A 15,242-nucleotide genomic window follows, 5' to 3' on the forward strand; every position below is an offset into this window, starting at 1 on the left:
ATTTGTATGTGCATGTGCCTCTGTGTGTGTGTGTGTGTGTGTGTGTGTGTGTGTGTGTGTGTGAGGTTGTGCAGTGTGGGTTGTGAAAATGTTTCCATATCAGATAACATTCTACAACTGACTTCCTAGGATTAGATTAAGTAGTGCAAACAAGTTATTTATTGTGACTTGGGTAGCATTTGACTGACAGAATAAAAGTCTGATCTGAAAGCTGATGAGATAAATGCTTAGTAATTGAGAGGGTTTGGATCTGGAGCAGAAGACCAGACCAACAATCACAGAATGAACTTTCAATTGTTCTTGAACCTGCTTGTCCTGTTCCTGGCCATGAATGTTCCTCAGAGAAGGTATCTCTAAGCTGTTCTCCTTCAGGCCTCAAAGTTCAGATGGACCCAGCTATGGTATATGCTCCTAAATGAGACAAGCTATTTCTGGGAAGTGTTTGTGTACCTTCTGTTGGTACAAGCAAAAGTCTCTTCATAACACAATCACTGTCAAATTTCTTGTGCCATAGTAAAATCTTGTTATATCAAATATTGACTTGAAAGGAATGATAACCTGACAGGGAGCTGTTGGTATCTATTTGTTACACACATACACACACAAAAAGTCTCTATACCTTATTCTTTGCTATAATAATAGCTGACCACTTTTTGCTCCTGTGATTTTTTTTTTTTTTTTTTGGAGGTGGAGCTTGAGAATCCTACTAATTATCATGAAGAAAGTGTTCATTAGCACCATGTAATATTTACCTATCTTTAACTTCAGCTGCTTCACAAAACGCCAAAAGATGTACCAGAGCAAAAATGAGGATAGCATTTATTTACTGAATTTTCCTCTAACTGAAATATTAATTAAAAAAAAAAAAATTCTTAGTCAGCCCTGACTAGTGTGGCTCGGTGGGTTTAGCATTGGTCTGAGAACTGAAAGGTCACTAGTTCGATTCCCAGTCACAGCTCATGCCTCGGCTGCAGGCCAGATCTCCAGTTACGGCATGATCCCCCTCCCTTCCTCTCTCTCTGTAAATAAAGAAATAAATAAAATCTTTAGAAAAACACCATAATTTAAAAAATCTTAAGTATAATTATGCATAAAGAAAAGTACTTTGTCAAAACTACTATCTGATTCTATCAATGTAAATAAACTATGAGAAGCTAAGATACTATCTATACTAATAAAAATTTGTATTTATTGTTCAGATGAAATAGTGTACAAGTCCTCTCAGTTCTCTATACTACCTCCCTGTCATTATTGGAACAAATTCCCTCCATGTTGCAGTACAGAACAAAATGGGGAGCAGAGAAGCTGCACCAGCTCTTTTATTCTTCTAAGATAAATTTGAGTTGCTGCTTGCTAACTTACATTCAAGGGAAAATCTTAGAGAATAGAGTATCCTCATCCTTCAGTCCCAGTTAAGTGTTCTCAAGTATGAAGCATTATAAAGAATCCCTGCCCCTAGAACCAACTATGAAATCTATTTGAAAAGCATATTTACCACCCTGGCCTGATGGCTTGGCTGGTTGGAGTATCATCATCACACCAAAAGGGTGTGGGTTCAATTCCTGGTCAGGATGCATCCGGGAGGCTACTATTTGGTGTTCCTCTCTTACCACATCTCTCTCTCTCTCTCTGCCCTCCTTCCCTCCCTCCCGCCTCCCTCACCCCTTTTACCTCCTTCTTTTCCTCTCAAAACTAGCAAATATATTTACACAATAGAATCCTATGCTGCTATAGAAAAGAAGGACAACAATGGATGGAGCTGGAGAAAGTTATGCTAAGTGAAATAAGCCGAAAGAGAAAGACAAATACCATATGATCTCACTCATATGTTGATTCTAATAAGCAAAAGAAACTGATGAACAAAATAAAACCAGAGGCATGGATACATGGAACAGACTGACAGATCTCAGAGGAGAGGGGTTGGGCAAACTGGGAGAGATTAGCCAAAGAACATATATGTATACATGCAAAGTCCATGGACACAAACAACAATGTGGTGAAGGCCAGGTTGTAGGGAGGCAGTGCTTGGTGGAGGAGAGAAAGGGAGGTGGGGAAATGGGAAACATCAGTTATAGTGTCAATAATTTAAAAACTAAATTTAAATAAATAAATACACACACACACACACACACATCTCCTCTGGTAAGGATTAGAAAATAATGGTAATAATGATTTTTCCTGATCACTTGATTATTTTGAACCCATGAGTTTTACTATTGATTTAGCAACTAAAGAGGGAAGCAACAATTGTGCACGTATAGTCGTCAGCAGCCGTCCGTCTCAAGAGACGATGGTGTAGCTTCTTAAGAGTCCATCTGCACCGCCGAGAATGGTTGTGCAGTCCGACTCGGGAGTGACACGGTATCTGTCTCCTCCCGTGTTGAATCGACATCTTGCGATGACGCTGGAGTGTCCTCTCCAGTGGAGCTGAAGCTACAGAGCCTGGGCAGGGTGATATGGAGGGTCTGCTGTTGCCCATGCAGCAGACCCCCCCTCTCTTCGCAGCTGAAGGATCCAAGGGAAAGACGGAGTCAATACAGCTTGGCTTCAGGTGCGCCGCAGGAGTTGCCGGTGTTGACTACAACACGTATAGTATAGCAGCAAATAAATAATAAAAGAATTTTGCTCCATTTTGTGGGGTACACTAACAATTTGGAGGAGGGTCCCTAATTTTAAGAGGATCACCCAATACTGGTTTCAAAAGTGAGTGACTTACATGCGTATTCTAATTGATCACCAAGGCAGGCATGGTAAAACAAGACTCCTGACACTTGGGGAACTTATACAAATTTTTGTCACCAGACTTTCTCAATCACTGACAACATGTCTGAAGTACCAGCAGTTGTCAAAACAAAAATAGGAAGAGTCGACATGCTGAACTCTCCGTCAATACCTTTCATGGAAGAAGGTGCATGATGAACAAGTTCCCTGATATTGATGAGCCAAGTTGGATAGGGTAAGAGGTCTTTTGACCTCTTCTCAGAAAAATGGGTGTCTATTGAGCCCAGGTCAAAACTAGAGATAGTTTATGGAGCTTCAGAAGAGTAAACGTCTATTTTCTTTCAACAACCATGGATTCTGTTTCTATAATGTATGCTAGAAGCACAAGATGAAGAAAGCAGATTATAACATCTTTTCTTGATTTCATTATAGTCTAAGAGAATTTATAACATCTTCCTGGACCCCAATGACAATCACGTTCAGGGTCATATTAACTAAACATCACTTCTTCCTTGACATTTTCTCAGTTCTTAATTCCTCGCAAAGTAAAATTGAATGTCCAAACTATATTTATCCTTTTTAATAATATTGCAAAAGTTTAGAACTTTATAATGTAGAGTTTTAGGGTAATATACATTTATTATTGGATTACATTCCCCTTTCTTAACTACTCTTTAAGGACACCCTCTTGGATATTGAGCAGTCTTCCCCTCTACTGGAATCAATTCATTTCAAAATTGTTAAGACGGAAGTCCTCACTTCTTAGTTATCTAGCTCTAAGGATGTGCAACTTGTTGAGGGTACTGGCTTTCTCATTAATGAATAAATGTTTTTTCTCAGAAAAACCAAGTAAAATTCATTTTGGCTCAAACAGACCTAGAGAGAAGTAGGGGAGAAATGGTGACATTCAAAGTTATCTGGTACATATCTCTAAAATCCCAAATTACCCATTCCTCTTTATTACAAAGTATGTATTATTTGATTCCTGGCTGGTTTAGCTCAGTGGATTGAGCGTCGGCCTGCGAGCTAAGTGTCGCTGGTTCGATCTTCCAGTCAGGGCACATCAGAGAAGGAAAACTCTGACTCCAAAAAACCTCCGCTGCCTTGCGGCATACCTCTTCAGGGGAAAGGCTAAGGGAGTAAACCCCGACAGAAAATCCGGAGCCGGAGTCCCTAAGGCGGTTTGATGTTGTAGTCAACACCGGCAACTCCTGCGGCGCACCTGAACCCAAGCTGTATCGACTCCGTCTTTCCCTTGGACCCTTCAGCTGCGAAGAGAGGGGGGGTCTGCTGCATGGGCAACAGCAGACCCTCCATATTACCCTGCCCAGGCTCTGTAGCTTCAGCGTCATCGCAAGATGTCGATTCAACACGGGAGGAGACAGATACCATGTCACTCCCGAGTCGGACTGCACAGCCATTCTCGGCGGTGCAGATAGACTCTTAAAGAAGCTACACCATCGTCTCTCGAGACGGACGGCTGCCGATGACGATTATTTGATTATCAGCCTCCTAACTCTCAGCTCAGTTGTTCGATTTCTTGAAAGTATAAGGTTGTTGTTGTTTTAATGGATATTCCTGTTTCAGCTAACATACAGATGGCATGTTTCATAGGTAATGCATCACTGCAGAACTCAAAATCAAACTTACAAATGTGAGAACTATTTTTTTTAAAATGATATAGGGAGGCATCCACATTCATTGTTATATCACATTTCAGGATTACATTGCTAGAACATAATGCATTGTCAAAGCACTGCATGGAAATTATTTGATGAATTTCTGACTCCAGTAAAAATCTCTTTCCACTATTCTTTCCCTTCTATTTAACAGAACATAAGATAAATTTACTGTCCACTCAGGTCATTATTTTTCAGTGTCTGAATATGTGTGTGCTTGACGGGAGAAAAAGAAAAGCTAAATTCGTACCTAGTATTTTACCTGATCAAAATAATCTGGAGCAATTCTGGGTGAGCTGGGTAAAATAGAGGGTTTGGCACCTAATAGGTGCATCATTGGGTTGACTTACATCTATTGGCAGTTTTATAATGACCAATGATAATAAAGATGGGCCAGAAATGTGCCAAACAATAATATTCCAAAGAAACAAAATTTTACACTCTTTTTCCAATGACCTATCTCAGTCTATTAAAAAATATGCCACCCAAATTACCCTTTGGCTTAGAAAGAAATTTATAAATCTCTTCTGAATTCTTGTTTTAACTGTTAATTAGGAAACAATCAGTGCTTCCTTTTCAAATAAACCCAGAGTCACATCATTAGACCATCATGAAGATAACTGAATTTCTGGGAAACGAAAAACAGGAGAAAGAACAATAATATTTATAAAAACCAATAAATAAAATATAATTGGCCTTTGCTCTGTCTAATGACCTTGAGCTAGATCTTTATTTTAATCCAGCCTCTGTTGTTGTTCACCTATACTGAGCTCTTCCACCAGGAGGAAGGCTTTGGGTAGGTTTTTAACACACAAGGTCACATTTCACACTCACAATGTTCCTAATTGGATAGGTATAATTAGTATCACCATGTTAAATATAAATAAAAGGAGTGGTAGAAAATTATGGAACTTTTTCCAAATCACTCAGCTAGCAGGCCGAACCCTGAGAAGCTGCTCCCCTCTGCTCTGCTGTGTACTTTCCGTGTTATCACATAATGGTCATCTTCGCAGGAAACCTGCCAGAAAGCCTCATCCTGAACCAACAGAAATTTTTAAATAACATTCACTTAATCAGTAACTCTCAAGTTCTAAACCTAAGAAGAAGCATTCTATCACTAATTACTTTCAGATCCTCGAGACTGTCAAGCGTTCTCCTGTTTTTAAAGATCTGGTTAGAAAGGAATCATATGCATTGCAAGGTGGCAATTATTGCCAACATTATTTTTAAAGTTTCTCCTTTTTAAATCAATACTGGTTTGGGAGAAATCACACAGACAATTTAAAAAAATATCTATGCCTTACTTTCCCTAACTGTATATTTTTGTCTATAAACCATATTTTCAAAAATATCCTATTTATCTAAAATATAAACCTAAATGAATTTCAAAAAGTGCCTCTTGGAGATATATATTTAACTTTTTCAAAATTATTTAAATAGGGTTCAGAAATGTGTTTCCTAACTGTAATATTATCTTTGAGCTTTCACTTTTAAAAACTTTCTTTATAGAGACTACCATATCTCCTTTCTTAATTTTAATTATAGAACAACTAATGATGTGACAATTATTATCCTGTTTGTCAAATAAAAATGCAGGAGCTAACAGATTTTGAGTAGTCTCCCTAAAATCACACAGTAGTAGCAGAGTTAAGACTTTGTTTTACATGTCTGAAATTGAGATTCTAGCTTTTTCCATAGACCTACCTCAGCCTCCACTCATTGCCTCCTAGATCCCTTTATTTATTCTTTCACTCATTCTTTTAGTGAGCAATTATTCATTCAATGTCTGTGTTACGGACTAAATGTTTGTGTCCTCCCCAAATCCATACGTTGAAGCCTCAGTCCCTAATGTGACTATATTTAAGGAAAGGGCCATTAGGAAGTAATTAAGGTTTAAAGTGGTGATATTGAAGGGGTCCTAATCTAAGAGGCACCAGAGAGAAGTAGTTCTCTCTCTATCCCTCTGTGTGTGGTGTGCATGCATACACCTAGGAATGGTCATATGGAGGCAACGAGAAGACAGCCACCTCTAAGCTAGAAAAAGAGTCTTCAGCAGAAATCAAAGAAGCTAGAGCCCTGATCTTGGTCTTCCCAGCCACCAAAATTGTGAGAAAATAATCTTTTGGTTTAAGCCCCTCAGTCTATAGTGTTTTGTTATACCAACCTGAGCCAACTAATCCAGTCGAGTCATTTCAGGTAATGTCGTTAGCATTAGACAGAACCACAGGCACCACAGAGAGACACAATCTAGACATCACACTTAGAGAATAAAGCTATGTAAGCTCTCAAGGAAATGTCATTCTATTAGGGAAGCTAGGCAAACAAACCGGCTGCTGTACAATGATTTACGTTCTTTCATATATGAAGTTATCTGATGCTGTGGGGGGGAAGGGGGACAACATTTAAGTAGTACTAAATTGTGACTAGAAAGGTCAGGAACAGTGTCATGGAAGAAGAATTCTTGAAGAACAAACAGAAATTTGCTAAGGATGGGAAGGAAAAGGAGGTTCCCAGGTAGGGCGACCAATGTGTGCAAAAAAAATGGAGGCTTGATAAGATACAGGGACTATAAATCAGCCACGGTTGGTGTGGGAAAGAGTATAGTCAGAGACAACCCATATTTTGGCTTGAAAAGCTGGACAGATGGCTACGCAACTTATTACACAGAAAATGTAGAGGAGGGGAACTTTGTGGGAAGAAAAGAGCAAGGATACCACTGGAGTAGAGCTTGCCATGATTTGCTCATTCATCCTAGGCCATGTTCCTGTAGGTTAAACCTTTAGTACAGAATCTGACATGCAGTTGGTACTCAATAATTGTTGCTGAATCTGGATTTCCTCTGTTCATGTTTATTTTCCTACGCCTAAGACCTTTACTTGTAAAATTGAAGGAGTAGCAAAAGAGAGATTATGCTAGTTAATCACAATTATCTGTCTAGTCCAATAGGAGGGAAATCAGCTACAGTTGAAGGCAAAATGACACAAGAACAATGAACAATGAGCATTCAGGAGTAGGGTGAAATGCCTTTGTAAAAGTGCCCTTGGTAAACATGATTGAGTTTTATATTAACTAGGTTAAAATTAAGAAAAACAAAACAAAACAAAACAAAAACCCTAGTCAAGAAATCAGCTGCTCCTCCATGGTAACAAGTTTGCCAAAAGCCCTTTCTCTGGTTTTGTTCATAATACATCTAGAGCAGAAAATCCACATTCTCAAAAGGAAAAGTAACCATTAAAATGGTGAAGAAAACTATTCAATTGACAATCAAATGGATTCCTGAAGGAGAAAGAGGGAATGGGTAACCTTTAGCCAAAGAGTCACAAACTATTTTTAGAGGTATCTTAAATTCCAAGCACTATAAAACATAATCGGTTTTGACGTAATGAAAGGAACCAGTCTACATTTCTCAAGGTAAATATTTGCTCCTGTGTATATTGAACACATCTTACTCCAAAGAGAAAAAATATAATTATTTTTAAATTTCCTCTAAAAGCAGAATTTTCCCCAAGTTTATCCCCATTCCATAGGTATCCTGTTTAAAGAGGCACAACCCTGCATTTACCAACCCTGTAATTGCAAAATAATTTTCTTATTAAGCTTTATTTTACTCCAAACTTTCTGGATAATCTTGAGCAGAGCTGCACTGCTGTTTGACTTTAGAGATTTTGTAATAAAAGTTTAATGAGTTACTTATTATTAGAATGTTTATAGACATTATTTTAAGGAGAACAATAATGACGTACAGGTCTACGCATTTGGTTTAAAATGTATTCAATTCACATATCAGTTAACACTACAGTGAATTTTTAAAAATCTCTTATCAATATACGTGTCTGAAGGCAATGGAGCTACACGACAGCTTTTCCAGAGCTGCAGCTAAGAACAGAACTAAGACAGGATTTCTGCCTTGTCATCATATCAAATCCAGATTTTAACTTTTGGCACTTCAGAATTTGAACAAGAATTGCTAGGACAGCATGTTGAACAGGTATCATAAGGTGACACATATAAAGCAAAGGGACAAATATTTGAAATTAAGTCCAGGTACTGCATATATATTTCCATTTAAAATGCTGAACAGATATTCTATTAATAATCATGAATATTAAAAGACCATAACAAATAAATTTAGTTTATCCAATATCTAACTGAAATACTATGAAACCAAAGGTTAATCACATCTCAAGAAAACACTTCTTTGCCAATATAGAAATTGCCGACAAGTTTTCAGATATTCAGATTATCCAGAAATTATGATGCTATTGATTAATCACAAAAGTTTTCAAGTTATAAAAATAAATGGGAAGTGTATATAACTACTGAATCTATACAGAATTATAAACTCAAGAGAATAACATAGTTACTCATCCTTACGGAAATATAACTTGCTTAGCTTCTGTCATCAGACCGTAACTTCTCATTCTCAGGTATTGTCGGATGGGTTCTGTGAAAGGTAGCACTGAAACTAGGGACTGATTTCCACGTTGTTCTTTGCTGTCATTTTATGCATGAATTATTCATTAAATCACTTTTAAAATAAAGACTCATCACAGAATTCATTACAGTGCTCACATTCTGGAAGCATTTAGAATCAAAGCAGGGTTGTAAGGGGAGGCAAAATGTATTAGAAGAACACAGAGCAAAATGAATATGCAAAACCAAATTAACTCAGCCACAAAATGGAGAAAACAAATGTTTCCTCCAAACTTTCAAGTCTCCCCCAAGAAAATACAATAAATATGTCATATATTGATGTTTGGGTGCTTACGCCACACTGTATGAATGACCATATATAATGTTTACAAATGTTACTGTATAAAAACTATATTTGTTCCCTTTGGGATGTTTTCAAGTTGTTACAATTTTTTGACCATTCATTATTGAGTTCCTTTCTATCGTGCTATGCATACACCTTTAAGGAACACTTGTTTCCATCACAAAGTAACATTGTAAAGGAGGCTCATTTTTAGCGATCTATTTGAAGACATTTTGCAACAAACAGAACTTGCTTATGTTATGACCATTTAAAAAGTAATCTCTTTTTTCTACGACTGAATATGTATAAATGTGTTAACTAAAAATAATAGTCTTACCTCCCATCCATAACTGGGGTCTTTCAGGTTTGACCTCTGCTCTCCCACATAAGGCCCAAACTTTTCACCTGCTTCAATCTTCCTTTTGGTCCATATTCCCAGTCCTGCTCCAGGCATATTTGACTCTCGAAGTTCAAACTCAGCAGGAATGGGGATATCATCTGGGATGTAGATGGGGGCTTTGTAAGGAGAGCCCTCCTTCGGAGTGAAGGCTTCGCTGGATGTGGCTGGAGAGCATGGCTCTTGAATATTAAGGGAGGGTGTGCTGGCTACTCCATCTGCATCTGGCATTTCTTCCAAAGGGACTTCAGGGTAGCTGCCATATACACACTCATTACCTGTGAATAAATAATAACTTCATCAATTACTACTAATATTGAAGAAAAAAATTCCACAACTGGGTCGCTTCCTCATGATGTTGTTCTTCTCTGAAGACGAAATAGGGAAATTATTGTTCAGATATGTCTGCATTAAAATCTGTTATTCACAGATGGGGGAAGGGGATTATTGTCTCTTTGGTTTATCTATAGTGAATCCATAAATCAAATGAGCTAATCTTCAAGGGTCAATAATACTCTCATGAGCCAGCTCCACCTATGATCCATATGGGAAACAATCAACAATTTAATTACTGGCCTGAATAAAGCAGCGATAAGAAATAAAACTGTGTGTTTTGACCCTGGCTGCTGTGGCTCAGTGGATTGAACGTCAGCCTGCAAGCCAAGTGTCACTGGTTCGATTCCCAGTCACGGCACATGACTAGGTTGTACGTCAAGTCCCCAGTTGGGGGCACAAGTGAGAGGCAACCACACAGTAATGTTTCTCTCCCTCTCTTTTTCCTTTCCCCATCTCTAAAAATATAAATAAATAAATAAAATAAAATAAACAAACTAACTAATTAATAATTTAAAAAACTGTGTGTTCTTACAGCCCCGCAAACTATCCCAAATTGAGAGCATATAGCATTTTACAACATATTAGAAACTTGTATCATGCAATGGTATCTTGGACTAAATTATAGGAGAGTTGTCAAAAATTCCAAAGGCTGCCATGTGCAACAGGCTTAAATTTGTGTGGCAGGATTATTTATTGGAATATTAATTTATGTTTGTTATTTCTCTATTTTTCCCTTCCCATTTCAAACACATCACCAAGCCCTTGGTATTTTCTTGCCTCAGTAACTTACACAGAGAATTGAAGTTACTTGAAGCTAGTGATTCCTCTGAATATTTGCAATTGCAAAAACCATTACGGAAATTAGGTGAGCTTTCCAAAGGGGAAAGGGAGAAGAGGGTGTCTTGGGGTGCACCAAAAAGGGAGTGAATTCCCTCCAGACTGAGAAACAGAAGAGATCAGAGGGCGTCTGAATGGAACAGTCCCCTGGGGGAGATCGCAAGACCCTGGAGGGTATAACAGGGTAAGTAAGTAGGAGTCTGGACCCTCAGCACCAGGGCTCGAAGAGCTCTCCGAAGCAGCAAAGCCCCTACACCTGAAGTAAATGAGTGCACCATATCAGACCTTAAGATCTTTATGCAACTTCTTGGGGTTTGACGGGAACCATAAAGAATAATGACTAGGCTTGAATTTCTCACCAGTTCACCAGTTGAAGGGGATTTTAGCTATCTTAAAGCAAATAAACATATGTTTCTTGTCCACTAGGATTATAGACCAAGAATTATATATGATTTATTTGATTTATAGGCCTTCAAGGGGAGAACTGAGAAAATGGGTTAAAATTACAAGACAGATTTCAATCAGAGCCATCCAAAGGTAAAGTGAGTTGCCTGAAGTTACCATTGCAAGGGTTCTGATAAAGCCTAGATAACCAGGATTCACAAATGATGTGGAAGAATCTGAGTTTCAGGTTGGTGACTAGGCTAGATGACTTTTAAGATCCTACCAAACCTGCAGTTCTCTGAATTATTTAAAATCTTCTAAGATAGTTTATTGGGCTTGAGGGTAAAACACCTGAGCTCTAGCCCCAATTACTTCTCCAATTCATTATGGAACTTAATTAACTATAATACTCCATAACAATTGTCCTTCAAGTACTGACTTCCCTTAAAGGTTTCTAGAATGCAAAGTGATATGATAATACATGCAAAAGTATCTTTCTAACAAGGAGCTTGGTTCTTGATTCAAACAATGAGATAATTCCATTTGAACCAAGCATAGAAATGAACTTCTCTGAGACATTTGTTCCCAAAATACAAGCTTATTATCATTTAGGTTCAGTATATCCAAAATCTTGCACATTATCATCTGCTCTCAAATCAAGACTCCTGCCCACTTCCATTAACAATACTATTTTCCCTAATTATCCATGTCCAATTTTCTAAAATAACATGGACATTTTCTCTCCTTTATCTTCCAGTCTACTCAGTTATTAAATGCTGCCCACTCTTCTGACAAGATTTTTACTTTCATCCCATTTTTTTCAATACACATTTTCATTCCCGAATTTAAAAAGGGTTTTATCCATTGATTTTGAGAGAGTGAGAGAGAAAGAGAAAGAGAGAGAGATCCACTATTCTACCCATTCATGCATTCACTGCTTGACTCTTATATGTGCCCAGAACGAGGATCAAACTTGTAACCTTAGGGTATCAGGACGATGCTCTAACTGGCTGAGCAACCTGGCCAGGGCCATTCCTGAATTTCTAACAGTCCTCTAAATGGGTCTTCAGACCTCCAGATTCTTTCCAGTATCCTTCAACACTGAGCCTGTGGACACACATAATTTCCTGTAATATAGTCTCCAGTAATCCCCAGTTTCCACAGGTAAAATCCAAAGTTCTTAGTCTTGGAATAAAATCTTTCATTTCAAATCCATTCTCCCTTTTCCTCTGATTCCCAATACTCTTCAGTAAGAGGCCCCAGGCCAGAAAAAGTTTAACCCTGTCTTATAAGCTCAGTCAGTGAAAATTTTCTCTATGGTTCTGCCTGCCCCATTACCTATCTTTGCTCCTCTGCCCATCCAACTTCTAGTAATCCTCCCAGGTCAAGTCCCAACTTCTCTCCTCACCATCTCATTTAAAACCAGTGTCCCCCTTCCTTGAATTGTTACCTAATTTCTCCCCTTGGTCTGATGATCAAATAATGCTGTACATTGCTACTCAGAATTTAACATGAATGATTCTTTTATTTCCAGGTACAAAACAGGCCTTTGAATGGAAGACTCAGAGCTTGCATTTCTCCAAGACTTAGAATTCTCCAAATGATCTGCATAAAGGTGCTTAATAAATATTTGTTAAATAGGTAATTAACCTAACAAACAATTGTATTGAAGAGCTAAACCCAATCAATATTTTTCTATCAGACACAGGAAACTATTTTGGTCCTGAAAAGCATCACACAACAGATTACAAACTTCTCTCCAAACATAAGTTCAAAAGAAACAATTCTAATAGTGCCCCAAAGAAATATTATCAGAGAAATATACCTCAGGGTCTAAATACCCTTGATATAGTCTATCTTATTTTACCCTTCTGGGAGATTTTGCACTTCAACGGAAGAGCCAACAAAAGTTCACTAGCACGCTTGATACAACTAAAAACATATAAAAACATCTCTCTAGAATTGTAACATTTAACTACTGCAAATGTAGAGTTACTTTACAGATTCTTAAAGGAATTTATCACCCATTGTAAAAATCCTGTTTTTCTCAAGAAATAAGTGCTGCAAATTGGAAGACACTGTGTAATCTATAGACTTGTCCATTTAAGCAGCAGGAAACAAAAGGGCATCCAAATGAATAGAACTGTTTCCTCCAGTAATTATCCATTAAAGGTCAGTAAAATTTCCCCTATTTCCTCAAAGGGTTAAATTAGTCATACTGTCAATTTCATCAAAGTGATCTCAAATCTTAAAAAAGGATAGAGACAAACCCATCTGGGCCCTCCCACTGGCATAGCTGATCCATGACCTTTGAATTACCCACAAACTCTCCCAATGCAGATTTTAAATGAATGCATTTGGATTTCAATTCCTGTGGAGACAAAATACACATGTGTGCCCAGGCTGCCACATAGAAGAGTCTGAATTTAAAGCCTGAATGCAATTCTGCTTACAATGGCAAAAAATCCAATTAAACCTAAGGAACAACTTATGTAGGTCCAGCAAATCCAGGAGACAGACTCATGGTCCTATTCATCCACATGCAGGCATTAAATGTATATGCAAACTCAGGCAATTTGTTTTCAAGCCACTGATAATCTAGGATTATCAGAATTAAAAATAAAAATGGCTGTGGTGACAAGAAAGGAAATATAAACTTTCTGAGTTTTATGTATCAAAACATGCAACAATATTTTAATGTAATCTTAGCATTATAAAATTTTCAATAGCAAAGTCCATTTCTCACACTGCATTAAATATTTGCATAAGCCAAAATAAACTCATGGATTCATGTACATTACATAAGAACTTCAAAAAAGCTTGGAAAACATTTCATATCAATGATAAACTACCTCAATTATCATACCTCCATTAAACCTCTGTTGTTGAAGAAAAAATGGGGAGATCCTCTCCCTGAGCTATAGCTATAGATAATTAAAGCATTGCTCAAATATCACATTGACAGGTTGGGCACATTTACAATAGGTATATATCAGGTAATAAATGCTATATACATCAGTAGTCCATAAAGATAAATAACCCTTGTAACTTGGAGCTGAGCTTCCTGCTACTGGAATTTGTTTCATGCATTCTTTATTTGTGTTAGTAACTATGTGAGGACTGAAAGACAAGCTTAATGTTCAATTTGAGGCAAATGACTTGGGAAAAGCTCCTGGAAATCAACCTTTTCAAATTTTAAGTGTTCTAACATCCCCAGAGACCCAACAAGAGCACATACTTGGATTAGATTATATCTGTTTCTATGATTGTTTGAATAACATAGGTTTCCACTTGAAGTGACTACCGTTTTGCAAGCAAATCAGAATCTGCAAAGAGGAAATTTCAGAAATAATATTAATAATAATTATTCCTGTCATAGATGTATCTATATTTTCTCATTGTGAAACTCACAGTCCAGTGAAAAAACCATGGTGAGAGGCATAACCTTCCATTTTGCAAATCTGGAAGCAGATTCTCAAGGATGCTAAACAGTGTAACCAAAGTCAACGGTGACTCTAGCCCAGGTGTCTACACACAAGTCCTCCCTTTTACTCTTAGGCAACTTATTTTTGAAAAGATATATTTTAAAGTTGTTTTTTTGTATTGTGGCTCTATTATGTGAATAGTTTGTTTCTGTTATTTCATCTGATATGTTAGTATGAACACTTCCTTATGCTTTTTAAAAATAGTTTATAAAATTAAATTTAATTGCTGCATAATATTCTAATATATGAATCCACAATGACTAAACTATTTCCATAGTATTTATGTTGCTTCTAATTTTCTGCTACTATAAATAGCACTAAAAGGAAGATTTTTTTCATATAAATATTTATACTTGTCCATTTTAATTTCTTTGGGTTAGATTCCTATAAGAAGGCTTAGTGAATATTGACAGATTGTTTTTCAGAGGTATATAGCAATTTATATCCTTACCAACCATATTGGCATTTATTATTATGTCTTGTTTATAAAACTTATTAGCATAATAGAAAAAATTATATATCTATTGTTGTTTCAATTCACACAGTGATTAATGAGACTAAATGATTTTGTCATCCTTATTTCTTGTTTTGCAAATTGTTTATTGTTATTATCCATTTAAATTGGGCTTTTATTGGTCTGTTTTATT

At 37.1% G+C, this 15,242-nt stretch overlaps 1 protein-coding gene across 6 annotated transcripts in view; it reads right to left on the reverse strand.

Moving 5' to 3' along the window:
• MECOM (MDS1 and EVI1 complex locus) overlaps nt 1-15,242 on the reverse strand; it is a 551,717-nt gene that overhangs the window by 271,512 nt on the left and 264,963 nt on the right. For all 6 annotated transcript variants that reach the window (XM_090273623.1, XM_090273601.1, XM_090273584.1 and 3 more), the window contains exon 2: nt 9,494-9,831. In XM_090273623.1, the coding sequence (XP_090129749.1) occupies nt 9,494-9,831 (338 nt within the window). The remainder of the gene's footprint in view (nt 1-9,493; nt 9,832-15,242) is intronic.

This window comes from Furipterus horrens, unplaced genomic scaffold (assembly GCF_987537825.1).
Source record: "Furipterus horrens unplaced genomic scaffold, mFurHor1.1.pri manual_scaffold_1, whole genome shotgun sequence".
Taxonomy (NCBI): Eukaryota; Metazoa; Chordata; class Mammalia; order Chiroptera; family Furipteridae; genus Furipterus; species Furipterus horrens.